At 37.4% G+C, this 24119-nt stretch overlaps 1 protein-coding gene and 1 long non-coding RNA gene across 2 annotated transcripts in view; both read left to right on the plus strand.

The window, feature by feature from the left end:
* The first annotated feature begins 305 nt into the window (after positions 1 to 305).
* LOC139137935 (uncharacterized) lies at positions 306 to 1671 on the plus strand. The gene is made up of 3 exons (XR_011553502.1): positions 306 to 371; positions 878 to 937; positions 1608 to 1671. It is a non-coding gene; the product is annotated as an uncharacterized lncRNA (long non-coding RNA).
* A 7398-nt stretch (positions 1672 to 9069) lies between these two features.
* LOC139137937 (uncharacterized) overlaps positions 9070 to 24119 on the plus strand; it is a 65002-nt gene continuing 49952 nt past the window's right edge. Inside the window, exons 1-5 of the mRNA XM_070706179.1 lie at positions 9070 to 9281; positions 16861 to 16995; positions 19332 to 19505; positions 20854 to 21120; positions 23355 to 23693. Coding sequence (XP_070562280.1) covers positions 9209 to 9281; positions 16861 to 16995; positions 19332 to 19505; positions 20854 to 21120; positions 23355 to 23693 — 988 coding nt within the window. The 5' untranslated portion in view covers positions 9070 to 9208. The remainder of the gene's footprint in view (positions 9282 to 16860; positions 16996 to 19331; positions 19506 to 20853; positions 21121 to 23354; positions 23694 to 24119) is intronic.

Consider the following 24119-nt stretch of genomic DNA (forward strand, 5'->3'; position numbering starts at 1 on the left):
AAAGTTGAAATCACGTTTCATCATCATCTTAGCCCGAATGGGAGCCTGTGGAGGAAAGTACTCAGCGAACAACGGGACGATCTACTCGCCGCAGTTTCCCGGATGTTACTCTGGTAAATCTAGTTGTTCCTGGATGGTTACCTCCATCGAAGATCATGTCAGTCTTGATTTCACGATATTCAACTTCTCTGACGAAACTTTTGAGATCGTTGTGACAGAGGAGCATAATGGTAGTGTGACAGTGTTGGGTAAATACAATAAAACGGCGCCTCCAACGTCCACCATTTACTCTCACTCTGAAAGCACAATGATTCAATTAAATATGGTCAAGGAGAGCAGTGGCTGTGCAATATTTGCTATTGATGTTGGAGGTGAGGGCTGATTCATAAAACAGTTGTCCATATTGTAACACTGACATTGTAACTGTCGTCTGTGACCATTGCTATGTGATAGATTCTACCATCTCATCTATAGAACGACACGATTGAAAGTAGATCGCACTGTTGCCGCAATGCATGGGTGACAAATATGCTATCAACTGCAAATAAACAAAATGTGAGTTTTTGGTCTGTACTACTAATGGTTAAAATCACTACTGTAAATCAGTGAAATATGGGTTTGTCTTAACATGCGTGTAGAGGCTATGATTGGTCATTTTAGCAATCGTGACACCGATATTTGACGAAAGTTAGCGGTATACTTGTGGTCTCAGGTCTTGAATTCTGTAGTATATTGACAAGGTTGTCAATGCCATTAGTTTGCCACACTTCCAAAAAAGCACAATCCTCAGTTTGACCCATGAAACAGTTGTCAATTTCATAAGTAACGGTTCGTCTGGAATTAAGTCTATATGTAGCATTCTGTTTTATCTCATCAGACAAAGTTTCGACCACTGAGATATCAGTTCATCCAAACTCAACATCTACAGAGATAACCGGTAAAGCTCTTCGAATTACTCACTGTCCTTCTGAAACGTATGTATGTATGTATGTATGTATGTACGTATGTATGTATGTATGTATGTATGTATGTATGTATGTATGTATGTATGTATGGATGTACGTATGGATGGATGGATGGATGATGGATGGATGGATGGATGGATGGATGTTGGATGGAGGGTTGGATGGAGGGAGGAGGGCAGGAGGGAGTGAGGGAGGGAGGAAGGGAGGGAAGATGGGAGGGAGGGAGGGAGGGAGGGATTGTCTCAGAATGAACGTACGTTCGATAGTATTGACCGGTGGACCGATGGATGGGTGGTTGGGTTGGTGGATGGATGAATGGATGCTACTTTGCATCTATGCAATCGTGTAATCTAAATGTTTTATTCATCAGTGCATACATCTATGTGTCAACCTTGTGTCTGTGTATATATATTGTGTGTATATATATATATATATATATATATATATATATATATATTGACGACACTAAGCCACGCTGTCTTTGTGGTCTCAGGTCATGAATTCTGTAATATATTGACAAGGGCATCAATGCTAGTAGTTTGCCACGCTTCCACAATAGGACAATCCTCATTTTGACGATTTTATCAGTTATTGTTTGTATAGAAGTAAGTCTACATGTAGCATTCTCTTTTATCTCATCAGAAAAAGTTCCAACCACCGAGATATCAGTTCATCCAAACTTAACATCTACAGAGATAACAGGTAAAACTCTTAGAATTAATTATTCACTGTTCTTCTGAAACGTATGTATGTATGTACGTACGTACGTACGTACGTACGTACGTACGTATGTATGTATGTATGTATGTATGTATGTATGTATGTATGTATGTATGTATGTATGTATGTATGTATGTATGTATGTATGTATGTACCAGCATGTACCAGCATGTATCGGTATGTATGTATGTACCAGTGTGTACTGTTATGTACCTGTATGTATGCATGTACATATGTATGGAAGGACAAACCGGTAGATTTGTGGGTGGGTGGGTGGATGGAAGGATGGATGGATGCTCCCTTGCATCTATGCAATCAGGTAACCTACATGTTTCTATGCATCAATGTATATGTCTATGTATCATTCTTGTGTCTTTTTCTGTACATATGTACAGACAGACAGACGGACCCCGATATTTGACGACATGTAGCTCCGTTCTACTTGTGGTCTCAGGCCATGAATTCTCTGGTATATCGACAAGGTCGTCAATGTCAGTAGTTTGCCACACATCAAAAACGGGACAATCCTCATTTTGACAAATTTAAAGGTTACGCTTTGTTGATTAAAGACTAAATGTAGCATTTTGTTTTATCTCATCAGGCAAGGTTTCGACAACCGAGATATCAGTTCGTCCAAACTCAACATCGACAGTAGAGATAACTGGTAAAGCTCTTCCAATTATTCACTGTCCTATTAAAACGTATGTATGTATGTGTGTGTGTACATATATATATATATATATATATTATATATATATATATATATATATATATATATATATATATATATATATATATACATATATATTAATATATGCACATAAATATATATATTGTATGTATGTATGTATGTATGTATGTATGTATGTATGCATGTATGTATGTATTTCGTACCTGCGGACTGACTGACAGATGGATGGGTGCGTGGTAGGTGATTGGTTGTATAAATTCATGGATGGATGCTCCTTTCCATATATGCAATCAGGTAACCTATATGTTTCTATGCATCAATGTATACATTTATGTGTCAATTTTGTCTGTTTCTACATACATACATACATACATACATACATACATACATACATACATACATACATACATACATACATACATACATACATACATACATACATACATACATACATGTATGTTGCCCACCTACCTATCTGTTTGTGCGTGTGTATGTGTCTTTGTATGTATACGAATTCATGCTTGTGTGTATACACTAATCTTTATATCTTTAACATTGTTGGAAACCTTTACATAATTCTGAAGAATCGTATTGGCAAATCGGTGAGATGTGTGCCATTGTCTTACAGAATCTACTCCAACCATCGGTCTTGAAGGTGCCGGGTCAGGATTTTCTTTAGGTATATTCAACTTCACCAGTACTTAAATTAAGCAAATATGGTTCATTGCACATTAAACACGATACACTTCACCCCTTTTTAAAACAACGTGTCTTATGATTTTAGGTTAACAATAATCTCGTTATCTAGAAACAAATACGCCGCATTTACCGTAGCCTTTAAGGTTTTGAAACATCTTCAAGTATAGCAATAAAGCTGCACCATGTCTACTCATAGAATACATAAAACTATGATTTGGTAACTGACGTTGTCTTTCAGGTTGGATTCTTGGACCAGCCCTTGGCGTTGCCGCATTTGTACTGCTTCTTATAATTGTATGCTGTAGATTAACCAAGAAGAGGTATGTTCGGGGTTTGATCGGTTTGATCTGCACTTTTGGGTAATAGTCTCTAAATAATATGGTGTCATGTGCCATTGGCAGCTGCATTAGCTTTCACAAAAAGCTGCCCCATGCGAATGCGCAATCATTGGATTAAAGTTCACGTATAGCACTAATTTGATTAAGTGTGTCATCCTTAAAATGCTAAGTGAACGCAATTCTCATTTCGTTTGATATTATTTTACCATGCCCAGTCGCATTTTGATTGGTCTGCCGAACCATGTGACTGACCATAAATATACAGTAATGGTGTGTTTAAATGCGTGAATATAAATAATAATATTAACGACTCATAATATCGTAAATTTAACATCCTTACTTTACCGCTAAAATGTAAATAGTTATTTGTACAAAGATCATAGTCAATCAGAAGATAAAATGGAGCTTTTGTGGGAGAAATTCGGACACTATTTTCAAAAAACATCTTCGGATTTGCAAAATATTTGCAGCACGCGTGATAGCGTGTCGCGTGTTTCACTACACACTGTTCAGCAAATACAACATTTGTGAATTACAAGTTCTAGGGCCCCGCTGTCCTTTGCGTTGGAAATTCTCGTAAGTTTCGACGCTTTTCTTTGGTTCGTTGATAGTATATAGGAAATATCAGATTCCGCCTTGACTATTAATGTTTATTTATGGGCGTGAGCGAGGGGAAAGCCAAAATTAGCGGGCTCGGAAGTCTCGCCAGTTAATTTTTGGCTTTCCTCTCGCCCTTACCCATAAATAAACGTTGATAGTCAGGGCGTCTCCCCTTCTTTCTATATTTTGCAAGGTATACAAGGTAGATAAATTTCCTGGCATATTTTCTTACGTTGGTCTGACCTCCATTTTGTTAATATTTGATGGCCAACCTAGTCGTCCCGAGAGCAATACTGTGCAATATCTAGCTGTCACTCCAGTCATACATAATTGGCATGTAGCCACATTGTTTGTTTGTTTGTTTTTGTTGTTTTTTATCAATTCTACGTAAAAAGATCATCGAAACGACCACGATCACATGGAGTATTTTATCTTATTTTATTCGGTTTAAGCACAAACTAAAGTGATTTGCTTTTTGTTATGGTTTCTTTCAAAACGATGCGCTGTTTCAACGCTTGTTATTAAAGGGTTTAAGTCTGTTAACAGCCACTTGGTCTGCTTGCATTTATTTCTGATTATTTTAATGCTATAGGAAGATGTCGTTTGAATAAAACACAGCATGTTGCGTCTTCAATACTTTTTTTTTCTGAATCGCCAACCATTGCTTCTCAGAAACAGGAAAAGTGTTGACGCAAACGCTATCAAGTGATGCATGCGCTGACCAGCAACAACTTGTGGCTAATGTGCAGCATCTCGGAAGCTGTAAACTACGCAAAAATGAGTTCACCGTAACATTAGAAAATTGAAGTTTAATACAAGATGCTTGTTTCCCGGTGAACCCTTGGTTCTCAAGCAAAATTTGGGGTTTTTTAATGACCAGGGAAAGCGACCAATGACTGTGGCTAAAGAGAGGAAAAGATTTTACATATCTCCGCCATTGTGTTGTAAGAAGATCTCTCATATAAATTGGGTCTATTTTCCATTTTTAAAGAAAGATATTAAAACACGCAGGCACCATGGAGAAAGAAAAAGTCAAGGTCATCATCCCACCGACGAAATATCTTAAGAAATTACAGAATCATACGTGTCTACACAGCAAAGTGTTGCCATTTCTAAAACTGTTTAGCCATAGCATGCCTTTACTCATAGAAATTGTCGATTCTAAATTTTAGATGTATATAACATTTATCTTAACAGCTGAAAGCCGGGATGTTCTTTCTTAGGTTTACACCTATATATGCATTTCTTATACAAAATAAAGTTATGATTTAATAGATCGGACCATTCTGCACTCCTAGAATTATGCAATCAACAAAAAATGAGTCAATGTTTCTGATGTATTTCGAAAATATGTATAGAGTTTACTAAAGATGACGTTAATCTATATAGTGTAACATTTGTTAAAAGGATATTGTGGTATATTTTCAACTGAAAGTCACGCAGAGTACTGCTGTTGGTAACCTGAAAATACATTGTATAAATAGACTTCCAGTCAAGTTCCTCTTCAAGTAATCTTCTAAAGAAATACTGACTTTTTTGGATTACAAATTAATTACAAGTGATCATAGTACAAAGCTGTTTTGGAGACGTATTGAACAATATATGGTTGTGACTTCTGTGTATTTTGGTCGTACACATACAAGTCTGCAAGATCTGTAGCTTAAAGGCAAAGCTGGTATTATTCCCATGGTAGGAAACTGATTTGATATATACCTATACATTTATTTATGAAACAATTATCAAAAAGGTTAGTCAAAAAGTAGGTCTTATATCATATTTACGCATTATCTTACAAAATCATTTTTTTTTGTTATTGTACGATTGTCATATTCTCCCTCATATAATGTTTTGTATTGAAATACGGGGAATTGCGTATAAAACCTTTTTAGACAGTATTTTTAGATTACAAAAGAGAGTGGTCAGACTGATAACTTTTTCTATTCGCATTACACACTGTGCTCCATTGTTTCAGCAACTTGGCATTCTCAATGGTTATAAACTTTGTAAGTTTCAGACCTGTGTATTTGCTTTCGACTTAAAAACTGGTCATTACGGGCATTCAGTAGATCGTTATGCTTCATCAATTTCACATACATATGAAACACGCTTAGCTACTGGCGACAATTTTATTATTCCAAAGGTAAATTTAAGATTAAATCAAAATAATGTATATTATTGCATTGCCAAGCATTGGAACGATATTCCAATCACGATAAACTCTGTACAATCAAGAAATTTATTTAAAACTTCACTTAAATTTTTCTTTTGAACTCAGAACAGTGAATCTCTGTATTTTTTTGTTTTTTATGTAATGTTACCTCGCTGTTGAAATTTAAAATGTACTTCTTGAAAAAGATGGCAAACTACTAGTATATTACTTTGGTATCATAATTTGTATGAATTCAGGGCCAGGGACTTGATTAGTTCCACTACAACATATGAAATATAAACAATTCCTGCATTATAAATAGGTTTCTCAGAAAACACCGTCACCTTTTACAAGAATGTTTTTATTATTCCAAATTATTTGAAAAGGAGGGGAGACATTTTTATCACATCCAAAAGCGCTCAATATTATAAGCATATCACTGTGAAAAGGAGAAGCTTAATCTTCAGTGCTATATCACTGTGAAAAGGAGAAGCTTAATCTTCAGTGCTTCTACGGGAAAATTACGTTTGAAACTAAGATTTCCTCGAATTTGTTTTCAGATAGTATTCAAGAATAAGTTTCAAAGGATGAAAGTTTGATAGAAGACACTGTTTGATCCAAGTCATTTTAAAGCTTTCTGCATTAACAAATAGCTAACATTCTAATACCTCCTTGGCCTATGTCACCTGTCATTGTGTCACGTGCTACTCCCTCATGCCTAGTCCACAGATAAGCGTAATTTTTTGAATTAATAGTTTTAATATCACTCTGATTTACATAAACAAGATTAAGAATGTAGATAAACTTAGAAATTATAAGAGGTTGGACGAGAGTTTACCTAAAATAGAAAGAAAATGTCTTTTCAGCAATGCAGAACTTTGATAAACGATCTAGAGGTTTATTCAGATTTAGATCATGTGCTCCATCCCTATCATGTGATTAATACACTCATGCAATTGTAATAGACGACATGGGCCATTTTATCCCTAACAGTTTATGTCAACGAAATCTCTATTAAAGCATCTGTTTTGAGGCGTTATGCCAACATTAACACATAGCCCGACACAAATGAAAAGTTTTACGAAGGGAAAGAAGGTTTAGTCAGCAGATTCAATGTCTGTCAAGAAACATGTCAGGTTATTGATGTATGCCTGATCCTTTGATCTCATGACCCATGCCACAAATACCATGTATTGTGTTGTCATGTTCCAAATTTGTTAACAGAAAATCTAAAGACATTTTAAATAAAATTGGAGAAAGTGGATCGTCTCGCCTTATTCCCCAGAAAGCTTAATTTTTTGTGTGGGAAGATCCCTTTTTGTAACACAACTTTTTGGATTGCTATAAAAAGAGACGTATTTCCCTGTTTCGTTCGTTCGTCTAGGTTTTCGGTTCGATTTTTGTCTTTTGAACTGTAAGCATACTGAGTTTAAGTTCGAATATTGAAATTGGCATGATCATGTGAATATCGAAACTAATACTAGCTTTCGATCGTTCCTCTTTGTAGGGATAGTGAACAAGCGGCGAATGATGAATCAGCCAATGCCACTGTCCATTGCGACTACCTAAGACAAGAGGAGCTTCAGTATGACGCTCGGGATGAAATTTACGAATGCCTACCTGCTACTTACACGCGCCCTCTGCAGAAGATAACTGATACGTCTGAAAAAGCCAAGACAAATGTATAAATGTATACTTTGAGTGTATGACGAAATATGATTCTGAGTATGTTATTTATAACCTTGATAAGCAGCTGGATCATCAATGTAACGTAGGGTGGCATGACGGGATATGGCACTCTGATTCTCCAGTTCGGAATTTGTGAATAATGCTGTTAGCTTATATGAAGGTGATGAAATATGCTAAGATCATAGCATATTTTATCACCTTTTCTCAAAAGAATCGTGCACAGACGCATCGCTAACAAGGACTTGCGATATGTTGCTATCGTCAATGTGGAGGATTAATATCATTTCGAAATTTTAACCCATCGGGGACGCCAATTTTGATGACCTAAATATTTCTTTATAACGTTTAGATTACCAATGGTGTATTTTCAAAATTATACAATATATATATAATATATATTATATATATATATATATATATATATATATATATATATATATATATATATTCTAGTAGTATCTTCAATATATGTCATGTCTGTAGAACTGTAGAAGTGAAGTGAACACTAAGCTTTGTAATACATTTTAATATGTTTCATTCGCTAATTAATCCAGCACTATCTTGTATCTCGGGATATGTGCTTATGCAAGGGCGACTCTTACCTTCAAAACTTTATTTATACTTCGGTGAAAATGTTGCTTCGGCGGTCCACAAAACGGTGAATACTCCAATATGAACGATTCATTATGAAAAATCGTGTAAGTACATCTTTGTGAGCTTGTAACCGATACCCAAATTCTTCAATTATATCTGTGACCTTCTTCAACCATAGACCCTCACCACAATTCTTGCCTTCGGGATGAAGCCTTTAGCATCAAGCCCTTTATGGTATCATCGTTTACTGTTATGAGTTCATAGTGGGCCATGGACCCGACTAGTCCTTGTGGACTATTTCTATGGTCCAAACTAGATAAAGCCATACTTTCACTGTAATACATCCCTTATCTTTTCTTGTAATTGTACCTTTATCTGGTTCAATAAACAATTTAATATAGTAAAGATTTACAATGTCTTTATACACATTCCTAATGCTGCAATTGTTGATATCCCTTGATACAGTACCACACTTCAAAATAATGTGTCTTTGAGGCACAGTAAAATTGTTAACTTTTTCAGTATCTAAGTTGTTACCACATTACTGTTAGTTTCAAATCTCTTATTTATCGATACTTCCGTCCAGGTTTGTTGAGATAATCTACGGCGAGGTGATGTTTCCTCTTCAGCGATTCGAAACTAGCGTTGAAACCGGTGCTTTTTAGAATGTTTTAGTAACTCGGCGTGTTTAGCTTGCTGTACCGTTGAATACCTACACAAACGACTTGGAGACGATCAATCTGGCGTACTGATTGTGTAAGGCATGAGGACATTGTGGAATATTTCAAAACTCCTCTCGCTGTTATTCTATACGTCGGTTGTGTCAGCAAATCATAGTAAGTATGCTAAATTACATTGTTAGTGATTTTTGGTCTGGTTCTTCCTTTCTGAGTGCCATACCTCATAATGCATGAAATGTCGCGGTCGTGCTTTGGATTTCTGCCGCCGAATGACCATCAAACGAAGAAATTAATCAACTAAAAGTGAACAACATTTTGTCACTATACGTCTCACGATTTTGTACAGAAACTGCCTACAAAAGTACGAAAAATGTGGGGAAGGAAGGAAAGAGAACAAGAGTGGTGAACTTGCGAATTCTGTAAATTCATGTGTTGAGCGATCACATGTAAGTAACAGGCGACGTCAATGTCTGATAAAAGTCTTAACTACGATCTCTAACTTTCCTCCTAAACCTCAAACCTAAACCTTATATATGCCTCTGCCATGTATAATGAAGCCGTTGTGATATCCGATGAAAACTAGAGGCCAGAAGGCGAACAATTTTAAATCCTACAGTTGGTAAACCATTGCGAACAGTTTTTGCTTTTCCTTGTGAATTATAATTTTGTTCAATATAAAGAAACAAGGGCAGTATACTAATGAGCAAAATCACTCTGGTCAAAGCTGCTGAGACATTTTGCTAACTTACCCTTAGCACAAATGTGCATGCCCCTAAACTAGGTCAGATTACGTTAAATATGGGAGTCATGAATACCAGATGTAATGTAATTAGGGTGTATCAAAGTGAACTGTCTGCTCCACTGTTACTTATGATGGTATTACCATTGTCAGAGCTGAAAATTAAGCTTAAGATCAGTATACGTTGGTATTACCTAAGTACAATGCTATATTTTCAAGACGGAATTCAACAGATGCGATGTCAGTCGTAAAAGCGATCAGGATTTCGACAGGTTTAGCCTGTTCTGAATCAGAAAGATTTGTATAGGAAGTACGCCAAGAGATGAGATACCCCAGAGTTTACCTTTCAGAACTCAGTTTGCCGTCTTTTGCTTTCCTTTTGCTTTCCTACAGAATGTGGAGGGTCGAAGTCAGAAAAATTGTAACAACTTAGCTCGGTTATTGAACCAATCTTTTTTGAGATTGGGGATTTGGTCGAGCGGTTTTGTCTGTGGCTTCCCCGCTAGGTGACTGGGTACCGTACGTTGTGAGTTCGAAACCGATTGAAACCACCACATATTCTATGACTGCGTTGGTGAAAGTTTTCTTTGATGTAGACCATTTGATATTTTTGGGGTGCGTGGGAGGATGGATAGGGCAGCATTATTTTTTCTCCCAGCTTCACTTTAAATATATTTCAACTTGGCCAGCTTTTCATTTTACCTCCGAAGGGGTCAAAATTATATGACACGCAGGATGATTGTCAAGTATTACATTATCTTCAGGTACATATTATGATCCCAATTGGAAGCACTGCCATTAGAAGTGGCAGTTTAAATTGGGAAACTTTTTCGACACCTAATGTCAATGTCAAGAAATCATAATACAGCTTCTGTATATATATGTGTTACAGATGTGATTTGGATTTCTGAAGTTTCAATAGTTTTGTAAAACATAGGGGCAAATCTTTCACTTTGGATGAGACTTCTATTTGGAAATTAATAGGTGTATTTCACAACATTCCGCAAATGATTTGGACGAGAAAATCAATCATTAGATAATAATTCCTAGATACTTCAGTGTGTCATTTTAATGGCAAATGCTTGTTCCCTTATCTAATAATTGTCTAATTGCACTGCGAATATAGTGCTTAAAATTGTTTGAAATTGAAGAAAGGTCCATTGTGAAAATATTCGATATTAGGGTTGATTTGTCATGATTAACCTGACTGGTAATTGTCAAGAACAGCAGAGGACATCAGACATCCTGTGTAGGCTATAGAGACTAGCTAAATAACGAATATTCCATCGTGCTTGAGGAAGTAAGGCAGAGAAAATGTAGCACAAGCACAATAAATAATATTAGTAAAAATGTCATACTGAAACTGAGTATATGTAAAACAAAAGGAAAAATATGAGTCGTAATATTCATCATAACGAGCCGAAAGATCTGCTAAATACAATTAAATCACATGAAAATAGGATCCCGGGGGACGTGCAGGAAATGCCAGGAAAGACAGAAGTAACTCTCGATGCATTATTATTTATTTATTTATTTATTTATTTATTTATTTATTTATTTATTTATTTATTTATTTATTGTCTTCTTGCAGTCTTTTGTATTTTTCCTGTCATCTCATGATGAATTCTTTTGGAATTGCAATCAGTGTCCCCTCCAGATGATAAATGGTCCCTCACGTAGAAAATTATTGTATACAGCTTTTATTACGCGTTTATTAAGGAAAAGAGAAAGAAGAAATAAAAATCTGTCGACTTAGATAACCATACGGGTTGACTCACTGACATTAATATCTACTGCGACGTTTACAGGACTCGAATGAGCTTCAGTGAACTGTATATATCACAGTGACGATGTTTTTGATAGGGCTTTTTTGACCTTCTAACGGGCCACTAGCTTTAACCTATATGATGTTTTTCACTTATATCTCAATTGCGAGTTCTTGTTCTCCTCTCCTACTATTAAACTTTTCAACACATTTTTTTACCAAAATCCTACAAGCCCCGGGATATCAAATGGTTCACCCTTTAGAAACATAAAGTAGTTTTTATTATCAAACGGATCAAATTGCATTCTGCCAAGTTAGGTAAGAATACATAGTTGACTCTCTGCCGTAACGCCTACACCTATGGAGCTGTACTGTATACAATACAGCGGCTGTGCTTTGATAGGCGTTTTGATGACTTTTCAACTTTTCAGAGACGAATGTAAACTGTTTCGATATTGTTTCGGTTTATTGATTTACTTGATGCGAACTTAATTCAAGTCAAAGAGAGAGTAATCTCGAACGTTAACTAAAGATTTTCACCTTGTACTAGTAATAGATATAATTGATAGATTGTGGCTTGACGTGGCTGGTGATTATCGAAAAATCATCGCAACATGCCAATTTTATCAACATTTGGTGAAGGGTTTTCAACTAACATGAACGATGTGTTCACACTGTTAATGAGACGACAACCTTGTGAATATTTTTTTTTGTGCGTGTGTTTTGTTTTGGTTTTTTGTTTGTATTTTTAAGCCATCTGGACCTTAAGTTACAAAGTGGAAGTAATCTCCGTTGGGTTCCTCATTAAGGTAGTGCACCTCGAAAGTGAAAGACTAAACGTTTGCTCAAACTTTCTTAATGGAACTTTTAACCACTCTCTTACCAAATCAAATATAAAAACAGGGGCCATTTCGCAAATTTGGAACAGGAGAAACGAAGAACCTAATATTTACAAGTATTTGAAATGCACTTGACAATCACCCCTTTGTTAATTCTGTTAGGAAAAACTAAAAGTTTCGATTTTCGTCAACAGTAAGAAAATTTTTCTTCCTTAAAGAGCTTTAAATAAGCTCCCACAAGCGGTAGACCAGAAAAAAATGTTGGGAAACATTGAGAGCTCGAATATCTGTCCCGAGGTGCATTCTACCTTTATACGAACCGGGCTGACATAATGTTCCAGTTTTGTAGTGTGTTACTCATAAAATCTTTATCAGCTACCATATTCTATATAACAACCGGTAACCTTATGTTCGCTGATAAGTTGATAATATGATATTTCTATTTATAACACACAGTCAAATTTGTGAAAAGAGGAACCGCGAAATCCTTTAACTAAAATATTGCCTTCTTCCTGCTAATATGTAAACAAGGTTGGACATGATCGTTTGGTAAAACCTTTAAGTTCATCATTCCAGCTTTTGGCCATACAAATTTTGACGTGGGCACTATCCGGTTCAGGCCCCGAGAACCGGATAGTGCCCACGTCTATGAATATTCAGCGTGAACGAGGGCGATAAAACTACAAAGAATGCTTCGGATAAGGCTAGCAGGAACGCAAACAAATTATCCCCACTCTATCCCAATTCTACACTTGGCTCTTCTAAGTATTTCTCTGCACTCCCACCTGGTCAGTCCACAAGGATTGGATTTTTCGATAGTTGAGAACGGCGACACCAAACGATGAGTCCATTGTCCATTTAGTTGAAACGGATACTAGCAAAAAGTGCATGTTCTGTTGTAAAATACCAAAGTCACCATGTTTGGTCGAAAATGAAAAGAAATGCGTTGCGACACACGATAATTTCACAGTCCCTCAAACCACGGCCATACATGAACGCGCTCGCGTATGTCCGTTCCCTCTAAGCTGACATTGAATGGTAAGCATCACACGTCAGCGACGAGTGCTACGCTTGCGATCGTGTCGATCGGTACGACGGTATGACATGAATCAATGGTCCAGTTCAAGTGACTTGAATGACTATATACAAAACTGTTTGATGTTTTCTGCTCTGTTATGGACAAGGGTCTGGCATTCACAGGTGCAGAACATTTCGGCCAAGGGGACATAACACTAAAACAAAACTGACCAACTTCGCCTTTTGTAAGCGCTAGCGTTCCCGGGACAATGATTCGTTCCGCCCGTACCGGGGCCCGTACCTCGATCCCAGCTTTGTACTTAGCCGGCAGTTAACTGTTTTTATCTTTTATCTAATGTAAGCCTAGTGTAGCCATGTGAGATATATATATGGTCCAATTTCGATATGTTGTAGTCTAATTTTGATATGCTGACTTATTTACTATATCAAATCACAGACAAACAGAAAACTCAACTCACTGCTAACATTGCCGGTCAACTTCAAGAATCATGTCTCAATTATCTCAATTATCTTCCAATAACCCAAGACAATTTTACTGACAGTATTACACTGTCACAAACTAGTCTGTGTATACACTAAAGTTTTCGATTTCATAAACCAGAATTCAGATCTCTCCGTTCAAGAGCGAAGACGGTTTCTCTTACAACTCAACCAACAAGACTCAAATTATGATGATCGTTCTTTCTCGTATGTCGCTGTAACAAGCAGCCATAGCTCTCGTACGTTGCAACGGAATAACTCTTTTTCCATTGCATGACTTGGGGTTTTCCCGTTGCAATCAATATTCGTCCGAGAAAACGAGAGCTACGACTGCACAGATGAATAGACTTTCTAGTCATATTCGGTCAGCATCAAGTACTGAAGTTTTGAAATCTTGACTAATGACCTGCTTCTCTGAGAAAGCATAGTCATGCGACAAGCGCCAGTGAAAATTTTCTTTATGCTTTGTCTGGAAAACTTTGGTGATTTTGCTCAGCTCACTTCTGACGTTGCATTTAGTTGCGTTTAGGACCCAATAAACAAAATGTTACACTTGGTGGGGGTGTCCGTGATAAGTGGAACGGCGTTTCTGTCCAATCACTGGCCATGCTTAGTTTAGGCGTCAAATTTAAAATTCGTTGTTATCAGTGCGTACATATTGACACACACACCCACCAACTCATTAAGCTGGCAAAAGCTCTCGCAGAAATTTGTATGGGAAAAAGCTGTCATGATAACAAAAATCTTTGAGTGCTAATTTAGATAATTGTCATACGATCAGTTTCTACACCTTTCCTCTAGTAGTCCCTCTTGTTCTATCTCACACTGTATTTGCTCAACGGTCACCCTCGAACCTAAATTTCTGCCTTTGTGTGCATAACTATGTTTATCACATGAACTGGCCCGTATCTCCACCTGTGTGACGTACACCAGCACCGATAAGAAATCCATATTACCGCTGTGTGTACGTCGTCAACCGGAACTTTTTTTCCTGCAATGGTACCGTTCGTACATGCACGTTGCCACACAGACCGATTTGTCGTGATCGATGCCGTGCTCTCATGGCATTTTGACAAAAAGATGACCCGATAAATCAAGATATGGAAATATAGAAGGCATGTCCAACGACATTTCGAGTCGCTAAAGCTTTAACTATTCCCAAGAATCGAATGAGGATACCGTCGATCGTTATAATGGCTCAGTAACGTAACGGCTCCAGTCGTAAGGCTCAAAGTGGACGTCGACGTACCTGGCGATCGCCAAGCGACGTCGTACCTGGCGATCGAGGTTGGCGATAAACCCGAAATATACACCTCAACGAAAGTTCAACTTAATAAATGAGTACCGTATAATCTTCGGGAAAGCGACATAGAAGGCACAAGCATAAAGTCATTTTACGAACAACGATAAATTTCCTTCATCACACAAATTATTCCGTCGTTTCTCGATCGGAATCAAACCTGCAGCGTAAGGCTAATAGTGAAAACATAAGCTGTCGACCTACAGTGCAGCGCCGTAGTAATCCGATGTATTTCGAAAGTTGACGGACAACACTCACAACAGAACAGAGTTCCCGTCAAGTAACAAAATTGGGATGTACCTACGGGCGATATATGTGTCACAGCAAACATCAAAGTCCGTAAGACGAAAAATTGACGACCGAGAGGGCCACCGGGCGAAGACCGGTGACGGCAGTCTCCACTGTAAGTAGCTTACAACTTACAAGCGTACACTCTGTGTGTCATCGATCTGAAACCTTCGGGCTCGCCAAGGTCGTAAACTTGTGATATTTCAAATCCACAGCATCTCTAAGAATGATAACTACTGTTTCGATCGTGTCGTTGCATTAGTTTCATAAGTATAATTGTAAATATTCTAAATAACTCAAAATACTATGGTTATCCGTTGCTAGCGCGGTAAAAGTCATGTCCGCCTATGGTAGACTTGCCTTGGCATCGGTCCAGCGCGAGACAATGATTGACATGCGCACGTGACCGAATCCGTATCTCTGATTGGTGAAGATACTATTTCATGTATCAAAAGTTCAGCTTAATCGGATTTATGAATGAAAGTATGCCTGCAAACATTCGCACATCTCCTGGGTGACGGGCCGCTTTACTAAATAAATGAAAGTAATCCGCGTAAGGAAAAACACAAAATTGCGATAAAACCATGCAATTTGTTACAATAATTTTGATCCATCCACATCAAAGAAAAATAAGAAGACTGTTCATGTGATAAATATATAATCCCATGGAATTTTCTCTGTTTGACGTCATCGTATACGAGTGTTTTTCGCGGAGCCGCACAATCTCTCGCCTTCGGCTCGAAGTTGTACGGCTCCGCGAAAACACTCGTATACGATGACGTCAAACAGAGAAAAATACCACGGATTATATATAACTATCCCCGATATCTTCTCGTTTGACTTTATGTCTCTTAATCTCATACAACTCTAAAATGTGATTTCAGACTATGAAGGCACTTTTGCTATTTCATGTGTAGGGGACTGTACACATTGAAACGTTCCGAGGAGAGAAAAGTATGAATTTATCTGCTCGTCCTCTCCTGTCATAATCTTGAAAATGTCAAAGTTCTTCCTAAAATGCACATAAACGTCGCTATTAGAATAGAAAACGTGATGCAAACTGTTAGTTTCTTTCTTTACAGCTAAAGTTACCGCATCATCGTGGGCTAAATAAACAATGGGAAATATATACGATATATACACCCTACTACGTCATTCAGTTATCATAAAACTTTACATTACATGGTCTTCTGACATCATTTTTAAGTCACCGAGTTTTGATATGTGTTGCTGGAAATCACAACGTGATTGAACATGACTTCTGAAATTATGTTTCTTCATTCAAGAAATATTTAGACTAGAGGGAGGACAGACTCCATATGAAGGAAGAGTGTCTGTACATCTGAAGGATGCTGGATGGATGCCAGTATGCAGTGACGGTTGGAACACCGATGGTGCAGATGTTATATTTAACGAATTAGGTAATAATTTCAATGATTTTTAGGCTCCGACGTCACTTTAAAACCTGTACGATGCTATCTGGTACAGTTTATTTTAGCCTTGCTAAAATAATTTCATCTTTTTCGTCCTTTCACGTTGTCGATTCCTCAAAACTTTGCACAGGTGAGTATTGTCCTATTGTTGACATTTATTTTGAAACTCGTACTTATGGATGAATATTACCCGGAAATATTTGCCCTTCGTCACTTTACGTCACGTTTCCTACACGTGTGCCAATTTGAAAATTACCGTAACTCGTTTATAACTTTTCGTCCTATTGAATGGTCTTGTTGTTTTGATAAAAATTCGGTGTGTATTCGATGAGCCTATAGGTAAATCGCTTTACACGAGGGTAGACAATAAACTATTTGAGTTTGAAATTATACAAAATTTAGTGGAATAAGGATACTACAGCACATCATCGATAACATATATAACGATAAGGTGTGTGCTCATCATCGAAAGTTAGTAACTTTTATTTTATCAGGATTTTGTCAGGACGTTTTCAAAGTTCAGATCGGATAGTCAAATCATAGACCCTCGAGAAAAACGGGACTGGCAACTGCCATAGAGAACAAAGGGTCTATGGGATTAGCAGCGTGCGATCTATCTTGGAATATTAACAGGTGTTAATGGTCGGGGACGGAATGAAGCTGGACCCGATCGACTGCACAACGTCCGGTTCATAGACATATGCATGCGGGTATACGGTAATAATGTTTTCAGATTACAAGTTATTCCGGATTACCAGCAAGTCCATTTTTAGAAAGAAAATGTTACAACTATTTTGAGAAGAATTCGTGCAAATGGTTTTAAAGTACTTTTTACATATTGGTAGCGAGATTCGATGCAACTAGAAGTCTGCAGGGAGTTAGTATGTTGCTGTAAAGTGACAAAGTTTCGAATAGAAATCCGAAACACATACTGCTGCAGTTCCAGACTTGACAGCAGTTGACATCACAGACTTGTTTACATTCCGCAATCGTCCGTGTATCTCCGAATTTTCCCTCGTTTTTGCAGTTTTTTAACCTTCGGAATATTTTCTGTGCGAGGAGTGCGCCATGATTCGATCAAGTATGTATGTTAACTACTGAAATGTTGTTGTTTGAAACTGCGAACTGAAAACTTACGAGGACAGCGTTCAGCTTTGTGTAAATGCATGTCTACCTTACCGCTTCTGACTTCACCAACCGTTGGAGAGTCCCGATTTATCGCAAAGTTTCTCCTGACAGCGAAAGTCAGTGTTACAAATATATTTTCTAGTACTTTGCGGATGTACACATGTGTAGCTTATCCGAACTTTGGTGTTTCTTTAGGCTAAAACAGTACCAAAATGTTAGAGGTCGTGTATTTGAGCTCCGATGGAGTAGTCATTTTTTATGTACCCTGATTTTCGTCAAATGTTGCGTGACAGATGAAATAAAGGTCAGATTTTCGTTTCGCAGGACTGGGGAAGTGTAGAGCTGTCTAACTTGTAAATGTTTGTTGTTATCGGAGATTTTTATGGTAGGGAATGTAAACTTATATTGTCGATACCTAGCAAGAGTTTTCTGCAGCGTCTATGGCTAAATGTACACTGTTTTTATCGTCTGTTTTTTTCCCGTTGGCTTTGGCTAGAATCCAAAATGTGATCTTCATCGTTACCAGAACATTCACCATAACTAGTATAAAAAAAAACCTCAAATTCTGGGCCGACTCGCAGCGATTTCGAAGCTGTTATCCAATTGGGTGGCTGAATCTTACCAATATAATGAAAACAATACAAATAGACTCCCTAAGTGGCTGTGAATAGTGACAATCGACCAATCAGATATAACCTTGCAAACACGCTGCGAGTCAGCCGCAAATTCTTCATGTCATTACTCGGAACGTGCCATGCAAGAGCAAAGTGTACATATTCAGAACGTCAGTTTGATCGTTAATGAGATTCAGTGTTAAGTACGAAGTATTGTTGTCGGGGACCGCTTGGTAAATAAACTTTAATATATTCCAAGATAGATCGCACAAAGAAATTTCAGCAGTTGCCTGTCCGTTTTTCTCGAGGGTCTATGGTCAAATCTAGGTGACAGCCTGTTGTCTTGTATTAAAGATGAAAATTCAAAGTTTGGTGTGTAGGAAATTTCTCCACTTTTGTGCAGGAGAGATGTTTTGTGTCGTTAAACTTTCAGATGGCAGATTAAGACAAAACACCTCTACACTACACCGAAAAATGGTTAAATCAATTTTTTCTTCAATTTACGTAACTCCTCTCATCAGATGAACCTCTGAGTATCTGTATTCCTTTATATCTTTTATTATCTCTCTCCTACTTTGACAGGGTTTTCGGCCGGTGCAATGTGGGTGAAAAGCCCTAGAGTAGAAGATAAACCCATAACTTCCGGGTGTGTGTATGATGTCAGTTGTCCGGAAGGGTCAACATCGTGGGCACAGTGCTATTACAACCTAAAAAATGAACCGTGCAACTGTAAACAAGCAAAGGCAAGTTGTAACTGTAAGTAGTACATAGTCTCTTATCAGTGAATCAGACACGGCTGTTATAAAGCCCGTATATCGGAATTCTAGTTGGAGTAAAGTAATAACAAACGAGATCTCGCTGAACGCGATAATTACTTCGTGATTTCACACACGCGGCAGTCGAGCATGTTTTGATAGCGGTCATACATCATACTAATGAAGCATTTTCCCCAAAATACGAGCATATTTGACAATTTCAGCCAGTGTGTTGGACAAAGGAGGTATGTTTGCAATTATCTAGGTAGGATTTTTCATTGAAATATCGATGACGTTTTGCCGACGTCTCACATAGTGCGTATATCGCCGATACCTCTCGATATGTTGGCTTTGCTTAGCCGTTCGGATTTTATCATGATTTGTATATTTCACAGACTCCAGTGTAAATAAATCAATTTTTACGTGTACAAAACAAATTTCCTGAGCTTCAGTGATATAAAGTACTATGTCTTCTGAAAGTGTTGTGAGGTCTTCGGAATTTAATATCTCTTGTCGGAATTTTGGTATCGGTAGCCCGTCGATCATGCTCTTTGGCAATTGTGCATAGGAACCCCTGTTATTGTGCCGCCGTACACGCCTAGTTTACCGTTCGTATACAGCGTAGTCCCTGCCCGGCCAGTACTGATGAACACGGTGTACGATGTACATGAATTTAAGTTGATATCATTTTCTGTGAAGGCATTAGCTCTTTGAAATGCTACGAACAGTTGGTTGTTAGTACAGTGATTAATATATATATATATATATATATATATATATATATATATATAATATATATAAATATTTAATATAACATGACAAAAAGGCTAAATAAATTTATGAATAGCCCTTTAAGGTACTTGAAAAATAATTAAATTTAAGTACTTACTCAGTGTTTAAGTTATCATTTTATGAATGCTTAGAGGAGTACTTTGTGTCTAAACACTGGTCGTAGTTGACAACAAGACTTCTGACCTCACGCTTTGTTCAAGTCTTTGTTTTTGGAGTTTTGTGTATCTTAAATGGATTTAAAAAAATACGATCCTCTGCTTTATCTGGAGATTCGCATGATAATTAGTTATCATATTAAAACTTAAGGGTACATAAAGATGAGGGCAATAAAAAATTACGTTTCTCTTTTTAACAGTTACCGTCATTCTACAAATGTCGGAAGTATAATATTGTGAAGCACAATGGCAAATTTGAGGACCGCTGTTGTCAGTGTTTGTGTGAATAAAGTAACTGTGGTTGCTGAGTTCATGTTGTTAAGATTCTTTATTCACCAGGTTTGAAGGGAATGAATTCTATTTACAGATTTCCAAAATATCTGCCTATGTGGTTATTTCCAGATTACGGCTATAAAGGTTGCTATAACTTAGGGACTGCTAAAGGCGAAACTGAGAAAGATTACAACCAGCTCACCATACAAGACTGTCTCGGGAGTTGTCGCAAGTATAGTTATATATTGAGCGCTGTTCTAGAAGATAAATGCAAATGCTTTGACTCTCAAATCGAGGAGGGTAAACGTGGAAGCAACGCAATATGCGGAACAGCTTGTGGCGGTGACGACAACCACGCATGTGGCGGTACCTTCCCTAACTACGGAGTGTATGAATGTATGTAAAGTATCAATGTCATTTTAGACAACACGTTTGAATAACATCTGTTGAGCATGTGTACTTCTACATTTCTACAACACATATTTTTCAATTGCCAGGTGACTAGAAAACTTGCATATCTGTTGCTTCTGATCTATAACTTTATCTATTAATTGAAATCGTAACATATGAGGTTGACCTTTGTCCAGTCAATAACATGTAAAAGCGTTGGACCGATCACCTTCCCTATTTAATCAAAGTGACCCAATATTTTGTGTCTATGACACTGAATCTTCAACGAGCAGTTGTAAAAGTAGTTCTCGGATATTTTTTGTAGGTTTTCTTTGATACTATTGTACATTTCTTTTAACCTCGTCCTAGAAACAGTGATTATCAGGGTCTCTTAATATCATGAAAGTATAATATAAATTCAATTCTTCACAAAACACCTTTGGTCTTCCGAATCGACATGTACAAGTACTTCTCGAGGTTTAAAGTGTATCATTAGACCCGACATGTATTGTGTTTAAAGTTTATACCCAAAATGCCAATTCGGGCAACAAGATCTAAATGTTGGGTCAAAAAACATAATTAAGAAGTGTGTTCCCTCTTTAGACTCATGAAAAATTTAGAGCCTTTTAATATGTCTTTACAATACATATGCTTTAACACTTAATGGGAATAGTCGCTCTGTTTTGGCTGTTTCGTGAATGTTGTTGGATATGAAATGTTATCTGTGTTGTTTGACTACAGTAAGTTCATGCTGCAATACTGATCAACTGCACACAATCTGTACTCTGCTTGCAGCCAGAAAAAATTAAACATTCAGTGAACAATTATATAGTTTGCATTATGGTACAGACAAGTTCAGTGTACAACTCCCATCAAGCATGGTTGAATATACACTGTTACATAAAGTTTGGACGCTATTCAGTATTCCGTCATGATATCTTGATTGGCGGTGCCTTTAACCCTTTTGAGGTTATGCATTGATCGACATCATTTATTCTTAACACCACTGTCACATTTGGATGTCAATATGCAGTGTGTCTCGTCACTTTTTACGTGTATTTAGATGTTATCTAAATCATAATTGTTGTTTTCGTTGTTGTTATACGTCCCTTTGGGGACTATTGGTCTATTCTTTCTGTCCTTCTCTGCCTCCGTCAGTCCGCTCTCGAGCGTTTCTCAGAAATGCCTTGATGAAACGAATACTATCAAGGCTGATACAAGGACATAACCCCTATGTCACACATTTACACGTCGCTTTGTTTGCGATATGATCCAATATGACCGTCAGGTGGCAATTTTGCTTTCTTTGTACAAGGACAAACCCCTATGCAATACCATATACACTCGCATTGTTTCATAATAAGATCGAATATGGACACATGCGGCCGCTGCGTTTCCATTCTACAATGTCTAAAACCGTATTTAAAACAAGTTAAGCTTGAACCAATTTCATTTAAAGTTGGTGAAAGGACATAACTCTATGTTATATATGCACGTCAATTTATTTCGATACACGATCTAACACTGCCAGCAAGCCAAGAGGCGATTTTGTTTCATTTTCATGTAGAGCCGTTACTGAGACACGCCTTCACTGATTTGTTTCAAAGTTGGTTCAGGGACATAACCTTGTGCAGTACACATGCATGCTTGTCGAATTTTTTTTTGAAACTGATCCAATATGGCCCTTTAACCAACTTCCTTTCAGTTTAATCATGTCTATAGCCGTAACTCAGAAATTTCTAGCCTGATTTCTTTCCACATTTGTACAAGGACATAGCCCTAGGTCATAGATATGCACGTGGTTTTATGTGATAAGTACTCATCCAGCTTTCAGTGGGCATTTCTTTTATTACAATTTTTATACAAAGTGCCATAATACAACAATGCAAACACTCAATCAGAATTGGTACTTCAATATTACCATTATTATCATGCCGATTTTCCTTTTAATGATACAACAGAATATGGCTAGGTTTGTTCTAATTTATTGTGATTGGTACAAGACTGGTACTGACAAGCATTGAATTATAGTTAATACACTCACCCCATATAATTTGCAAGAACTTTGTCCTGATTACGGCTTTATTTTTTTTATTTTTTTTTTGCTGTTGTAATTATTAAAACTGTTGTTGTTGTTGTTGTTGTTGTTGTTGTTGTTGTTGTTGTTGTATTTTGCAAACATGCTCTGTGGAAGTGATAATACAGTAATAGTTTCAAACCCCGTTTCATCATCATTGCAGCAAAAATGGGAGCCTGTGGAGGAAGCTACCAGACGGACAACGGGACGATCTACTCGCCGCAGTTTCCCGGATGTTACAATGGTAAATCTGATTGTTCTTGGAGTATAACCACCGTCAAAGATCATGTCAGTCTTGATTTCACAATATTCAACTTCTCTGACGAAAGCTTTGAGATCATCATAACTGAGGACTATGATGGTAGTGCGACTGTGTTGGGTCAGTATAATAAAACGTCGCCTCCAACGTCCATCATTTACTCTCGTTCCGAAAAAGCATTTATTAAGTTGTACAAGATCAACGAGGGCAATGGCTGTGATGTATTTGCCATCGATTTCTCAGGTGAGCTTGATATCATGTTCATTTGAGAATGATCAGATTCGAATGAATAACATCACGACCGTTGTCTTCAACAGCATCAACGACATCACTATGGTAGTTGTCGTCGTAGCTGTCATATCATCATCATCATCATCATCATAATCGTCGTGACCACCAGCGTCATCACCAGCATCACCATCGTCGTCGTTATTACCAGCTGTCATCGCCGTCATCATCATCACAAACAGTTTTTCTTGCAATATCTCTTTAACTTAAAAATGTCGGACAGTGTGACATCAATCAAATGTTGTCAGATCATTGCTCTACTTAAAAAAATCGTCAAGCTGTAACTTTTTCTGAAGGTCACAGCTTAATTGTGCGTAGCTGTAAGGCTATAACTCTACACAAAACATAGCCTGCAACGTTTGAAAGCGATGTGCGTCCTGA

This window comes from Ptychodera flava, chromosome 8 (genome assembly GCF_041260155.1).
Source record: "Ptychodera flava strain L36383 chromosome 8, AS_Pfla_20210202, whole genome shotgun sequence".
Lineage (NCBI taxonomy): Eukaryota > Metazoa > Hemichordata > Enteropneusta > Ptychoderidae > Ptychodera > Ptychodera flava.